Source organism: Astatotilapia calliptera, chromosome 1, assembly GCF_964374335.1.
Source record: "Astatotilapia calliptera chromosome 1, fAstCal68.1, whole genome shotgun sequence".
NCBI lineage: Eukaryota > Metazoa > Chordata > Actinopteri > Cichliformes > Cichlidae > Astatotilapia > Astatotilapia calliptera.
In genome coordinates, this window is record NC_137422.1 from 37,256,757 (window position 1) to 37,272,984 (window position 16,228).

General features: G+C 36.8%; 1 protein-coding gene across 1 annotated transcript; it reads right to left on the bottom strand.

Moving 5' to 3' along the window:
- Window positions 1-262: 262 nt before the first annotated feature.
- LOC113031091 (adhesion G-protein coupled receptor G2-like) lies at window positions 263-15,697 on the bottom strand. Its single transcript, XM_080300530.1, has 16 exons — window positions 15,266-15,697; window positions 13,556-13,595; window positions 12,282-12,403; window positions 9,051-9,114; window positions 8,689-8,830; window positions 8,176-8,292; window positions 7,307-7,429; window positions 7,080-7,125; window positions 6,804-6,898; window positions 4,854-4,975; window positions 4,475-4,743; window positions 4,308-4,404; window positions 3,045-3,174; window positions 2,503-2,650; window positions 1,342-1,413; window positions 263-668 (listed from the first exon to the last, which is right to left on the bottom strand). Exons 1-16 carry the CDS (start codon window positions 15,279-15,281, stop codon window positions 625-627), a joined length of 1,647 nt encoding a protein of 548 aa, XP_080156656.1. The 5' UTR covers window positions 15,282-15,697; the 3' UTR covers window positions 263-624.
- Window positions 15,698-16,228: the final 531 nt, after the last annotated feature.

The following is a 16,228-nucleotide window of genomic DNA, read 5'->3' on the forward strand; positions in this document are numbered from 1 at the left end:
TTCATTTACCACTTGCAAATTCAGTATTCACATGGCAGTCTTTTAAAGGTTTGTCTTTATAGTTGCAGCTGGAAATAGTATATTTACATGTAAAATAGTTTAAAACATCAGCAAGCAATATAATGACTGCAATCATAAATAAACATTTCAGTGAAATGTTGTAAATCAGGTATGTCAACTCAAATTTACTCACACAAAGATGCCACACTGGAAAAAATGGCCCTCCAAAAACAAGAAAAAAAAACTTAATACAAAAATAGAATGAAGCTGCACAATTTCCAGTTTTTATTGTTTATATTGACATGATAGCCTCTGGTAAACTCAGATACAGATACATGCTTAGATAAGCAAAATAGTACTGAAAGTATTCACAAATGCATTTTATATATGTAAGAAGACACACCTGAAGATATATTTAAAAATCTCACATAAAATATGATATGCAGTAATTATCTAGATAACAATACCAGAATATCAGAATTACAAATGTCAGAGCTCTACACAACTAAAACTAAGATCAGATCCTTATGCATTGTATAAAAGTAGAATAGATGACTTGACAGACAATGAACCAGGACCAATCAGGACAGAAAGATCAGGTCAGGTCAGGATTTTCTGCAGAAATTATTCTCTCAGTTTCACCATTTCACAATTTTCACAGAATTGCCCTTCATAGAAGAAAAGAAACTTGAATAAACATCTTATCTAAACATAATATCTTGGAAAGATAAATCCCTCATCCCATTTCATTACACATGGTACATGGTTATACATGCAGACAATCTAAAGCCAAAATTATAATGTGAAATTAGGCAGTTCCCTGACTTTTATGCTGATAATATTCAGCTCTACTGCTCAGAAGAGCAGTAGAACTGAACAGTTTGGAAGTCCATAAACTGTCCTTTTAAAAACTGACTTTAAAGCTTTGAATCATGACGCTCCTGCCTATATTTCTGATCTCTTAGAACCTCCCACTCCTTCTCGCAGCCTGAGATCATCTAATCAAAGGCTGTTGGTAGTTCCCCAAACACGTTTTAAAACCAGAGTTGATAGATCTTTTAGAGTGGTGGCCCCCAGGTTGTGGAATTCTCTCCCTCCAGAATTTTATTTATTCTTTTAAACATCATCTTAAGACTCACTTATTTAGATTAGCTTTTAATTAGATTTGTACTGTATGTTTGATTGTACTGTTTTATGTTTATGTGTTTTATATTATTGTGAAGCACTTTGTGGTTTTTATCCTGTGAAGATTGCTATATAAATCAATAAAGTAAAGTAAAGTAAAGTAAATTCCATGAACACACTTCTCGAACTCTTGTTATTTGCTGTTGATCATCTTACTGGAGGAAGTTGCTTCAGCTGATTTTTTAAGCCTTCTTAATGAACATACAAACCACAGGAAGATGAAAAAACCTGCAAGGCAAACAGAAGAGAGAGCAAGAGAGAGTTAAATAGAGGAGGTTTGGACAGTGAGCCAGACATACAAATCATGCAATAAACCTGATATTTCAACAGTGTCAGATTGCTGTTTATCCATAGATGGTAAAAAACAAAAACAAACAAACAAAACACACCCCAACAGAAACAGTTGTATTGAAATCTGCTAAAAATAGAACCATCTATTTGATAGTACAGTGGCTTGGAAAAGTATTCGCCCCCCTTGAACTTTTCCACATTTTGTCACATTACAGCCACAAACATGAATCAATTTTATTGGAATTCCACGTGAAAGACCAAGTTTTTTCATTTATCTTTAGGCATGAAAATGATTTTTGTACTTCTATGTGCATTTTTAACTTCATTTTTTAAAACATGTAATTTTTTCCTTTTTCTTTTTTTAACATGGCAGGGTATGGAGTGACGTGACACATCAGTGTCCAGTGTAGTGGTTAATGTGCACGTAAACCATCAACAATGACACAAATACAAGAAAACAGCCTTCGAATAGCTGTCCACTGTAGTCACTAGTATGCATGAAAGGGTTAAATATGCATTTTCTGGTCATTTCAACTTTTATTTCAACCATCTATTTTCACAGCCACATATCTAATTTAGATTCACTGGGGGACTGGATTTTATCTGAGCTTTGACAGGTAGGGTATGCCCCGAACTGCTTGCCAGTCCATCACAGGACTAATATAAAAGTCTTTTTTATAATGTCATACAGTATTCTTGCAAAAGACCCATCATACCCAACTGATGTGACCACAACGGAATCCTAACCCATATTTTGGGAGTCACTAGTGGTTATTTCATATTAAAACCACCAAATCTGAAAAAAGTTCAGATCTGATCCTGTAGAATCGGCTGATTTAAATGAAGTCATGCATAAATACGTTTGGCCTTTTAAAAACTGCGATGAAATTAAGTTTACATTCATTTCACTTGTTAAAATCCACAATTATTTTCTGTTATTTTGGTTAGATTTAGTAGTAATTTTTGATTGAACACACACAAACACACACACAGAAGAACTAAATGAATGAAACACAATATACAGACCTTGCAATGAGTTCAGGAGACAGAAAAGGTAGAGGGAAATGTTGGTCAGGTTACTGAACGAGAAGAAGACCAGGCCCCAGGTAATGCCGAGCAGAGCGCAGACACCCAGCAGGGGAAAAATTGCTTGCTTGGCGTTTTTGTGGCGAAGCTGTCCAAAAACAAAATGACACAAGACACAGCAGATTAGAGACAAAATCTGAAACTAACAGAGGCCTTCACATGTGTTTTAAAGGTAATGACAGGAATTCTTCAGTATTTTTTTTTTGTTGTTATTTGTTTTTTATAGACACTGTAATGGAAATTAGGTTTTAGGTACTGAAATATTACTGGAATGTAAACAGTTTATTTAAAAATCCACATTGAACCATTTCTCATGCAAAGAAATGAAAATTATCTCGAAAAACCAGCAGTCCTTGTTGTTAAGACCAGTTCATTGTTGGCGGGCTTATCAAAGGATACAATTTTGTGGAAGGATTTGGAAATTACTATAAATATCAAAGGTTGAAGTTTATTTAAAAAAGGATTACAAGAATAACTCATACCTCTTTGTTATACCCAACATTCAAAACACGTTTGACTGTCACCATAAACATGATCATGTTAAAGAGGAACACCATGGTGAACAGTCCAGTAGTAGTGACCGCCTTCACTGTTTCATTAGATATATAGCATCTACAAAGAAAGAAAACAGACAGTGATTTCATCTCACACAGTTATATGTTTATATATATATAGTGCTTTCGGTTCGGTATGCATATGTATTGAACAATACAAAATTTTTAATTTTTTTTATCAACGTTTCTTCTGACGATGCTGTCTGTGTTGAGAGCTCAGTGGATCTGCGTTCGACTACTCCGCCTAGGCTGCACTGTCGAGCGCAGATCCACTGAGCGCAGGGCAAGCTAGCAAGACAGAAGCTAAGCTCGTTGCAACATGGCAAATTTAATCTCCCCCACCCTCATTCAGATCTGGCGTTTGGAACTATTTTGGTCTTCATGTGACGTATGACCCTGAAGGTAAGCGCGTCATGGACAAAAGTAAAACAGTATGTCGGATGTGCCACGCAATGCTCAATTACATGGGTGGGAACTACTGCGTTAGTGCAGTTTGCTCGTTAACGTGTTGATGCCGTCTAGCCCCACGCACGGGGCGATCCGCGGTAGCTCGTTAACGGAGATTTGCTGTGTTGTGGCGTTAATGTCATTTCAACGAGATTAACCTGAAAGCACTAGTGGGAACACAATGAATATGACTGCACATTTATGCCGACATCATCCTAGTGCAAAGACAAGTGGAAGCAGACAAAAACAACAAGCACGCATGCTACAAATTTTACCCGAGCCATTTAGACAGTCGTTAGCACATGATTCTCCTTATGGGGACCTGATATGTTTAATATGCTGCTGAGAATATAGCTCAGAAGAAGCGTATAGTATAGCTTTTATTTTGGAAAGAGCCATTTCTCTGTAACAAACTCTCTTTTCCAAAGATGAGTGATTTCTCGATCAGATAGATTTATTATTTTATCCCTTTGTTGTTCCAGCAACATTAAATTTAAAAACTGTACTTTTGACTTAAAATATATATTTATAATTTTAATAAATGACAAATTAAAAAAGCATGAACATTTTTTTTATCGAAAAAACATCAAACCGAACCGTGAATTTTGTGTATCGTTGCACCCCTAATATATATATACATATATATATATATATATATATATATATATATATATATATATATATATAGAGAGAGAGAGAGAGAGAGAGAGATGAATGACTCTGTGTAATAAATATTTTCCTCACATTTTCATGTCATCATAGTTTGATCTGTCTAGAGGGACATGGCCATAAAAGCCTCTGTCTGTGATAACCACCACTGACACAATGACTGCAGGAACACCTGAAACACAAAAAATGATTAGTCACGCACAAGATTGCTGACTGCTTCCTGTTTGAAGGATTCCACTTACCCCATCCCACCACACTGAGTTTGAGAATGTATCTGCTGACAGAAATGTTAAAGATTTTGACTAAGAGAAGGTAGAGGTGGAACCCCTCCAAGGCCATCCAGGTGAAAGTGGCCAACAGGGAGTAGTGAAGGGCAAGAGCCATGTAGAAACAGAGCCAAGTGGAGGGGTGTGCTGCCACTGCCTGACTGGGCAGGAAGTGCAGGTTGAGGAGGATCAGGGCGATGACGAGATTGATGTGGATGTTCATAGAAACATCTTTTCTGAGCGTCCTGTTGGATAGAGAAGAAGGGATCTATTGTAAATGACAACTTTCTTTGTCATATTTGATTGAAAAATATGTTGATGGGGAAAAAAACAAAAACAAAAAACCACAAATTACCTGTTTGTGATGAAGAGTAAAACGGTGATGATCAGAGTAAAGAGAGACACGCTACAGCCAATCACAGAAATGTATGCTAATATCTCAATTTCTTTTTTTGAGACGTGCACAGAAGGAGACGTCTGTGGAGCAAATACACTTTCACATTATTTGTTCCCATTATTAGTGGCACAAAATTGAGGTTTTTAGATGTTTTAAGTTTAGTGATTCTATATTTACTAGGTGGACAAATCCTAAAAATGGGGCGGTTATTTATTTAAGATAGTTTTTTTAAATTTATTCATTTTACAAAATGTTTAAGTTTAGCCTTTTTAACTTTAATAACAATATTTCAGACCTAACTGCTTTTGTTACAATTGGCAAGTTAACTGGCATATTAAATCACCTCTGCTGTTTTTAACAGAAAGCTAATTAAATGTTACTGTATCCGTTATAATAAACTCACAACTTTTATTCCAGTAGCTGGTGTGTAGGGGTCATTAGCTTGTTGCCTGACCCAAGCTTTAGCTGTCAGACAGAGTGCCTCACATTTGACACTGTAATGCATAGGTACACCGTGAATGCAGTCAGCTCAATGACTGCAAGGTACCACATCATTCCACGCTTGAGTATGAGCTGCGTGGACCTTTTCCATGTTTGGTATTCTTGTACGTTGCCTCCATTTTGTTCTTGCCTGTCTGAAGGACACTGGACCTCATTTACTAATATTTGCATATAAATGTTCTTACCCTGGCTAGGGCTGCCACAAACGATTATTTTGATAGTCGACTAGTCACCGATTATTTTTGCGATTAGTCGACTAATCAGATCATGCATCCATTGGACGTAAAACCTACAGCTTATTGCACCAGCAGCATCTGCTCTTATATAACTATCATTAGCTTACAGCTTTAAGCTTTTAAGGTATGTGCTAACTAAAAAAGACAAGATGTTAGTTTATTACATTTTAATGAAATTTGCAGATTGTTTCCGTCTGCTCCTTGCTATCTAAAATATAACAGGACACCGGAGTATACTCTTGAGCATCTCACACTTCTGATGATCAGCTGTCTGCTTGACGTTTATTCAGTTGTGTAAAAACTGTAACTTTAATCTCAGCCAAACCGATTTACTCAGGAACAAATAAAATACAAAAAAAAGCAAAACAATAACATTTTTAAGTTATCTAAGTGACTCATATATGTTTAACCTGAGTAGCGAAAGACAGCGGTGGGTTTGAAAACTGTTTGCTGGGAGGCCAGTGTTCTCACCGGCGCTAGTGAGCCTTGCCCCCGGCTAGCTATCGAGCTAGTGGGTAACAGACGTCTCCGAAAACGTCGGAGTGTTTTTGAAAATATGTGGTGTCCTGATAAACTGAGCAGATATTTGAGGTTTACACAGCTACATTCTCGCCTGAATATATGTTAAACGTTTATTTTGTGACCCAGAAAGAATAATACCAGTAATATTCAAACTAACTAGCTGCTGCCATTGTTGGAAACTGAGCTGGGCTGCGCTATGAATTCTGGGACATAGCTTCTTCTTCTTCGGGGTTAATGGCAGCTGGCATCCTTGTACATGCAGTGCTGCCATCTTCTGTTTCGGTCCGTTATTACACGCTTAAATCCTACTACTTATTCCTGCGTCTTTTGTGATCTTACAAAGCTTCAAACGACGCGTCGACTATTAAATTAGTCGGCGACGATTTTGATAGTCGACGTAATCGTAACTAGTCGACTAATCGTGGCAGCCCTAACCCTGGCAAACCTTCATAGCAAGCAATACTTGTTTAGTGTTTTCCTAAACTTTTGGATTTAACAAGCCTAACTGAGGCATGACAAAACTGTGATGTAATTCTTTTTAAAACTCTCCTTCTTATTTATTTATTTAAAAGATTTCTTAAATTACTGGCATAATTTTATGCCTTTTTTTGTTCATTATACTTTGTATATTAAAAAAGAATAAATCTACCATGAGCACGCCGAAGTATGTGAAATGGTCACAGGAACAGGTGACATTACTTTGACCATCAGTCCACCGAGTGCGACAGCCATCCGTACTGAAATCTGGTAAGTGAAACAAAAACAACTATTATCCATGAGATGCTGTCACCTCTTAATTATATCAGTTCACTCAGAAATCTGTAATGTTGAGTGAAACTAGAAACCCAGATGACTACAAATTTAAAAAAGACATAGTTATGGTACATATTACTTTTTATGAGAGACATCATGCTTGGTTACTCACTGTTTGTTGAAAAATTAAAGAACTGACAGGAGGGTTCCTGGGTTTTCTATGGCAAAAATAAACAGACATATAACAAAATAACTATTTTATATCTGTTTAGTGTTATGCATCTATATTTTTTTACTAACTTTTAGTAATAATAATAATTTACACAGACTTCCATAATATTCAGGATTATATATCAATATGCAAGAGTGGAACAAGTGATGAAATGAAATTATAATTACATTTATATCCTTAAAGTTTATGGTGATGTTGACAGGATCCTTAAGACCTGATATTCGCTTGCCCTGCACACTCAGGATAACCAGTCTTCGCTCATATACATCATATAACACTCCCGCATCAGTCTAGAATGCAACACATACACCAGTTCATTTAAAAGTTTGTTCATAATGATTTTACGTAAGATTTTTATAAAATTCTAACTGCAAAAGGGGAAAGCAACTCAGAGATAATGTCGCACTGTTTTGAATCTGTCATTTACATCTTAGTAAAAACAAGAGGTTTGTCTTTTCCCATGTACTACTACTCTACCCCCTAAATTCAAATGTTTCTAAATTTGTATTGCTTTACATTTTGATTTACATAATACCAAAAGATCAACTTCTTGTGCATCACTGTGTTTGAGTAACTCTTCCTCTTTTTTCAAAACATAATTCAGCCTGCATGATGTGTAACACAACCCTTAACCCATTTACTTTTTTTCCTTTGTAATAATAATAAAGCAAATTATGTACAAAAATACTGAAAGGAATTCTGAATGAGTGTGAACTTGGCTAAAACTTGGCCAATGATATACAATCAATCACAAAAAAAATCTATGTGAATTTGCAGTTGGAGTTACGTGCAGAAATAAACTATAAACACTACAACAGTAAAAGATAAATCAGGTTTAAAAATGGTACCTGCTCACAAATCAAATAACAAGATAGCTCCCCAATACCCAGTCGAATCAAGTATCCATGGGATTCATTGGAACAAGCTTGATTTAGAACTCAAAACATATTTCATATTGACTGTGAGAAAATTGTGGAGAATTTTATACACAACAGAAGAAACAAAGTATTTTACAGAAGCCCATATGCTGCCCTACCCCATTTGTTTCAGGCAACTTAAACAAGGAGAACACAATCTTGTCCTGTTGTCCAATATCCAGAGTGCTTGGTAGCTGAACATGCACTTTGCTCTTGGGGACCTGACTCAATCCTGCCTATATCATTCCCAGAAACAGAGGGAGAAATATTGCATTTGAATACATGAAATAGTATGATAGAACTGTCACAGCTACTGCACAGTTGATGGTATTTAAAAGGCTTTTTGAAGTATTAATAGCAAGGAAATTTAGAAATGGAAATTTGTTCAGTGATGTAATAATTGATAAGAAAATAATATGACCTGCAAATTGTGCTCAAGGCAATGTCAATCAAAGCAGTAATCAGTAAAAGTCATCATCTGAGATCAAAGTGTGTGTACACATTGTTTAAATATCGTCTAACAGTTGTTCAGATATTTCAGCCCAAGCCAAAGAAATGATTGGACGTGGTTAGTATTGCTCCCAAAAAGTGAAAACAGCAGTGTCAATCCTTTCTGTCTTTTGGGTTTTTACCTCATTGTCACTGGCATAAATTTCAAGGCCTGTAAAGGAACCAGTGGGTTTGAAGAGGAGAGCCACAAAATTGCCTGAAGATATATTTATGACTCCTTTTACTGGAGTTTCTTCTAGAATTTTTTCTAGGCTCATCAAGGCTCTGGTGGAAAAGGACAAGAATAGTTCATCACAAGTATTATATTAGTTTACACCCTGTCATCGATTCAATAACACAAAAATATTCTTAATATTACCAAATTCTTCATTTTTAATGTAAAGTGTTTTACAAATTGCACTCACCCACCACACAAATGTTCAAACACCAAATTCTGACAAACTGAAAAAAAAAATCATGTATTTAGGGTAAATAAAATGCTTACTCAGCAGGGTTTGTTTGGGTTGAACCATCCAGGATGTTTGTTGTATACCTCATACAGCAGCTGGCTGTAAAGTAATTAAAGGAAACAATTTAAATAAATTTTTCATGGGGGTATTACGTTTCAGCTCAAAATAGACATTATTCATTGTATCATGAACTTTTAGCCATAGACTACTTTGTGCAAAAGAAGTAAATGGACTGGTTCTGGTTCTGGTTCTTCTCACCTACCTAATGGAATAGTCCAGGGGTGAGTGGACTATTTAAGCGGGTGAACGCAGGTGTTCAGGAAGGAAGGACCAGGTCAGTGTAGCTGTATGGAGTTTGACCTTAATTTCCGTTGATTTAAGTTTAGTTATGTTTATTTGAACTGAGTTAATTATGGAGTTGAGTTTTTTTTTAAATTTATTTTTGTAAATATGGTTTGGTCACAAAATGGTGAATAAATCACTCGCTACACTGGACAGCATCTGTCTCCTGCACTTCTTTGGCCGCTTAAGTCAAGTTCTACCACATTTGGTGGCAGCAGCAGTGGGTTTCCAGGCCAATTAATGAGTGGAGAAGATGTCTACCCAAGCAAAGAGAGGGCTTGTTCCAGAATGTGAAGCAGGTGATTTACAAGATGGCAGCGACCAACAAGGGGCAGTAAGTGGCTATATTGATGGACAAGAGAATGTGGCTGAATTGTCCAAACGTTTGCGAACTCTGATGCAACAGCAGGCTGAACTCGATGCTAAACTGGAGCAAGAGCACAAGCACCAGGAGGATAGATGCAGGCAAATCCGGCATCAGTTTGCCCAGGTTCAACAGCAGGTGCAGCAGGGCAACCAATAGCGTCAGTTGCTTGAAGTTCAAGCATCTACATCTGCGTCTTCAAGAGGACCTACTCCAGAACCATCTTCCAGCACACAAGAATCAAATAAGTTTGACTTGGAGCCAGTACATCAACCCAGTGAAGCACAGCTTTCAACACTGATGAGACATTCAGACTGGAAGGTGCCAAAAATTCAACCTGACAGTGAAGGTAAGGACATTGAACATTATTTGATCACATTTGAAAGAATTACTAATTGCCACGAGATCAGTGGGCTCTTCACCTAGCACCACTGCTAACTGGGAAAGCTTGTTCCGTCTATGTAGCTATGGATATTGATGACACTATGGACTATGCAAAAGTAAAGTGTGCTGTCTTGCAGAAGTATGAAATAAGTTTTGACACCTATCGAATGAGGTTTTGTTCTAGTACTTTTGGAGAAGAGGGAACCCCAAAGACGAACGATCAAATTGGATATTCCATTGTTATGGAACAGTTTCTCAAGGTTCTGAATCCTGATATGCAGATGTGGTTTAAGGAACATATCCTAAAGACTTCCAAGCACGCAGCAGAACTGGCTGAAGCTTTCTTAGCAGCTTGTCGACCATCAAAAGACTTCATTCAAGCTAGGTTTTTTTTTCCAACATGCCATCGAACGAGTTAGGTGGTGGAACTGACTTAAACGCTAAGCACACATGACAGAACTGGTATAACTCAGATCCTGCCAGATCTGAGACAAAAAATAAAACCAATAAAACATGTCATTTGTGTGGTCAAATAGGTCATCTTAAAGCTCAGTGTACAAAGATGTCTGTTAGTAAAAATTACATTTGTTCTGCTAGACAAACTGAAGTCAGTGAGAATCACAAAAATGAATTTGAATGTCAGCAACATGAGCCATCAATTGGGGTACTTGTTTTTTTTTTTTTTTTTTGTTTGTTTGTTTTTTTGCCTGTCCCATTTGGTTATTTTGCCATCAGAATTGTTGTCTAAGGCAAAGAAAGATGCCCAATGAATTTACTTTACCAAATGGACCACCCCAGCCTTGCCGTATTGGTCTATTTGATTCACCTTTGCTTTTATTGTTTATTTTAATTTCATTTGCTGAACACGGGACAGACTTGACTGGGGAAAAGAAAAGGGAGAAAGAAAGAGGGAAAGAAAAAGAGCGGGGAAGAGGGACGGTGATAAAGGGCAAAAACCAACAAAACAAACAGACAAAAAAATATATATATCAATGACCTGGATCACCTGTTGAGAAAGAAAAAAGAGAAAACAAGCAAAGAAAAAGAGAGCAATATAATAAACAGCGGAGCTCATGGGCAGTGACGTGCCCGTGAGCTCCGCTGGCAGCCAGCTGTGCCAGAGTGACCGAACCTCAGGCCGAGAGAGCCCCAGGCTCCAGGCCCCGACAAGCAGCCACCAGGAGTGAGCCGATGGGTACCTGGATGCCCATCCATCCACCCTTGTCTGAGGGCGTCTGCCACTGGCAGCGAAAGTGGTGGGGGGAGATAGGCCTCCACAGTGAATGTGTGCTGTATTCATGGTGATAAGGTATCGTACCCAATTGCTGAGGTTGCAATTGAAGTTGAAGGCCAGTGTTACACTCTTTCAGTGGGAGTGCTGCAAACTCTGCCTTATCAAGTGGTGTTGGGCCGTGATCTTCCAATATTTACAGAGCTAATAACCAAGCATTCATGTCAGGCTGAAGCAGTTGAAAGTTTGTTAGCGGTCACAAGGTCAAAAGCAAAGGAGCAGCAGGTTAATGCTTTGGGTTTGGATGAATTGCCTTTTGCAAATGAGGATGCGCCATTGGACGAGTCTAGCACTCATTCTAAACCAAAAAAGAGCACGTGACAGAGAAGACATGAAAAGGTGAAGAGAACAAGAGTAGCTGAACACATTTTATATCCTTTGAAGTCCGAGGCTCTCCCTAGTGCTAGTGAGGTTGCTTGGCTACAGAAAGAGGATTTAACACTTGAACCATTGTTCTCTAAATGTGTTCCAGAGGCAACTAAAGTTGAGGGAAGGAAGGAAGTGTTTGTGGTTAAGGAAGATTTGGTTACCACAACCAGGGCTAACACAGAGAGAAAGACAACCCTTCACACTCACATTTTTACCTATGCCTAATTTAGACTCACCAATTAACCTAGGCCAATGCATATATTTGGACTGTGGATGAAAACCAGAGTAACTGGAAAGAACCCACCAAAGCATGGAAGAACAAGCAAATGCCACACAGAAAGGTCCCACAGTGAATTCAAAACCTGGGGTTTCTGCTGTGAAGCGACAATGCTAAGCATTGCACCACGCTGCCACCCTAATAAATAAAGAATATTTATGAAATTCATCTAAAACTTGTCCCTGTCTCTTCTCAGTTTACTTAAGATAAAGTTAAGAGAAATGCATTAAACCACTTACAGAATGTTTCATTACAAACTGAACTGCAATAATTGCCACAGGAAGCTCCTGATACACAGCTCCAGGAGAAGCTTCCATGAGATACAAAAGACAACAGCCACCAAAGCATGCAACATGTTATCCTGGGGAAATGGAGAGAATCAGTTTAGAACAACAACAACAACAACAACAACAACAACAACAAAACACCACTTATTCATTTATAGTTACATGTTTTTTATCAAGGTGAATAGGCCTTGTGATAAACTTCATCATCATCAGTCCAATATGAAGAGCATCGGTTTATATAACTATTACCCCAATTTCAATTATAGCTGGGCCACTGTGTTAAATGTAAATGTAAACAAAATGCAGTGATTTGTATTATAAATATACATTTGATTATAAATATGAACCCATATTTTATTCACAATAGAACGCACACAAAACATCTAACAATTTTAAGCTCAACATTTTAAGAAAAAAAATAAGGTAATTTTGAGTTTGATGGCAGGAACCCTTCTCAAATAGTTGGGACAGGCTCGGGTGCAAGGTGCAAGATGCTAGAATGCCATAAAGTGGCAAGCATAGTATACAGGAACATTTGTGCCGAGCATGACCTGAAGGCCCCAGGGTCAAAATGGGACGAGCTTCCCTAGTGTGGTTGAAAATGACCAAGCTATGATCCACCGCACCGCAGCAATTTCCTAATGTTGTAAACCTGCTCAACATTTGGCAATAAAACCCTTTCTGATTCTGATTCTGATTCTATATATAAGATGTTATTGTTTATATTGAAAATTTGATGCAATTGCCTTCTAACATCAAACAGGCAAAGAATTGGCGTGTTAATTAAAAAAAGAAAACATTAGGAATAGTGAGGCAGGGTACTTTTGCATTTGTGTTTCAATAAGATTGCACAGTTTCCCCTTACTGCACATGTCAGTAAGAGAATTAGCAAAATATTTATCTGAATGTATCCTTATTTAAATGAAAAATGTTTTGGATGTGGAATACTCATCCAATGGAATGGAATATATGAAAATAACAATAGCAACAACTACAATAATCATAATGATAATGATTATTATATTCATAGAAAAATATGTTTAGAAAAAACATGCATGTAGAAACCCCCACAATCTTACTGCCATGTACCTTTGCAAAAATCATCAATAGGCAACTTTTAGTCCTGATATTTATATTTATTTTGTGCTCTTAAACTAGCATTAAACAGATTAAATACTTAATAAAGAAAGCATCTCTAACATAAAGAGAACAAAAATGAAGCATACCCTTGCATGATGCTAGATGCCCTTGTAGAATTCATTTCCCCTGAAAAGTTAATGGAACACGAATTATGTAACAATTGGAAAAAAAGAAAATGAGTAAACTGCTGTCTTTGACAATGTTTTCTGTAAATGTATAAAAAATGACGTGTAAATGACCTGAGACATTATAATGTCTGTTTTCAGCTACACAAAAACTTGCCTCCTATTAATGTCAGAAAGGTTTCCAAGAACACATAGTAAAGGTAAATTTCTTAGATTCCATATATACCGTATTTTATGTGACTTTGACCTTTGATTGTACTTCTGATTATTTAGATACTTTTTGCATTTAAGAAATGCTTTCTTTCAGTTCAATTCAATTTTATTTGTACAGCACCAATGGCCCTTTTATATTGTAAAGTAGACAATTATACATATGATGCTTGACATAGAAACAGTTTATTTTAAAAATTAAATTTCAATATGGCACGGACATAAAATCAAATGATTTAGTTGTTGTTTTTGGACAGATGTTGAATGTAGTTCAACTTAAGACCTGTGTTTGTTCTCATTTGAATATTTATTATTGCTCATTGATAAGCCAAAAGCATTTCTTATCTAATTTCTCGATGAATCGATGAAATAATTGATAGATTACCATAATAATTAATCTGCAGCCCTACTCAGAATACTAAACATCAAGAGGGCTCATCCCCTGCACCACCATCCAGTGATAACGTTAGCTGAACAAACTTGTCCAACACTAAACGCACTTTGAATATGGAGAATCAAACAATCACACAAATACAAATAGGATTGCAACCTCCTTGAATTAACAACAACAAATGAAAACGAATCAGTGGCAGCCTGGTGGCTCTTTTTAATGTTTTCACATTCTCCAGCAGATTATAACTGGTGGATGCCCAGAACTTGAGGCTCTTGAACACTCATGACCACTTTTGATCACACTGCAATTGCACAGACCGCCTGATAGCCACCATTCTGCAAAGAGTGACAGTCTGACCTGGACTGATTGCAGTCCCTCTCAGAGAGATTGCTGGAAGTTTGCAAGTAACTTCTTTGTAATTTAGAGAGAATCTCCAGACAGATTTCAATCTGTATTCCTGCAGCCAGGTGTATTTGTATGGCATTTGTATTGTGGTTGTAATCCTTTAGAACAGGAAGGATGTTGAATGGACATCTAATAATTAAATGTCACATTGATATAAGTTACGTTAAATGAGAATTTCGGCTGTAGACGTAATTTTCAGTGAATTATCACAGCAAGCTTGACTTCATTCAGTTGCCGATTGATAGCAGGATATCTGAAGTAAGTGCTAAAAGTTTACTTTTTAAGGAATATGTGTAGTGCCATTGTCTTTCAGTATTGTGTCTTGTGGTGGTTGTGCCTAACAAACTTCCATTACATTATGTTAGATCTAGAACCTAGACACAGAAGAGACAAGTCAGAGGAAAATAAGGATACTAAAACTAAAAATTAGTCTAAGGAGATCATATTTGGGATGCAACAATGAGTTTTATGTTAAAAAACCGAGGATGCACTGTCCACTTCCTCACTAAAAAAGGCATCAATAAGTAAACCGCAGTTACACATAAACTAGTACTGGACACATAAAAACACATACGACGAAATACTCTAATTCAATACACTAAAGGACAATACACAAAGCTAAAAGAGCTCTCTAATATAAGGACAACAACATGATAGCCTACCCTTTTTGGATCTCATTGTAGAAATGATTTCACCTGAAAACAATCCAGAACACACCTGATGTGACAGCAGGAAAAATGCAAATGAGTAAACCTGCTCCGCTTGGAAAGATTCCTGCCAAGTTCATAAAATGACATGTAAACTATCTGAAACAAAAGGCGGAACTATCAACATATATCTATCTCTACTACTCTCTTCTCTTTTCAGGTTGGACAAACCATTTATGGCTTGTCCCTTGTCATTCGCCAGCTGTGTTTGAGCTGTTAGAGTTTTTTAAACACCAGACAACCTTCCTTATGCAACCCCAAAGAGAATCTGTGTTGCAAAACAGAAAAAAATATATAGAAAGAAATACCAGTTGAAAAACATGGACACCTAACAGCTCCCCTAAACAAACCCAAAGCATCTCTATCGCCTGCTGCTCTCTGGCTGCCAGTGACGTGCAATACTGATTTCTATTCCGATCTGATAGCAAGTAAAATTCAGGATGGCATCGATGATACAGTATACTATAATGTATACCTTTTGTAATGAATAAAAGACATCAGACTTCTTGTTCTTATTAATTAGAAAGAATTATTATACAAGAAATAAAAAAACATGAAAAGTAAGTACCTAAATTTTCAAATGAAAAATGAGTGTGACTGATTGAAAATCATAAAACAACTGAGAAACATTTTATCAATACAGGTTATATTGATCTATCTTATGTATGAAATATTATGAGTTGTAGCTTACAGCTACTGCATATATTTTAATGATACCCAACCTACGTAATGCTCTTTAAATGCTCTACGCTACATCTTTACCTGACTAAATCTAGTCCAACTGAATCCATGTGATGGCAGGGACACACATATGACCCCCAAGGTAAACTAATACAGCTATGTACTGTAGCATGTATTTATTTACTAATTACTAATTTCATAACCATATTTGTGAATGTAAATTTGAACAAATGGGAT

Bases quoted from the DNA above. Each gene is read 5' to 3' on its own strand.
- LOC113031091 (XM_080300530.1), bottom strand. The intron at 9,115-12,281 runs GTAAGTGGTTTA...ATTACTTTACAG, and splicing joins AGTTTGTAATGAAACATTCT to CCAGCTGCTGTATGAGGTAT. The intron at 4,744-4,853 runs GTAATTTGTGGT...TCTATCCAACAG, and splicing joins TTACTCTTCATCACAAACAG to GACGCTCAGAAAAGATGTTT.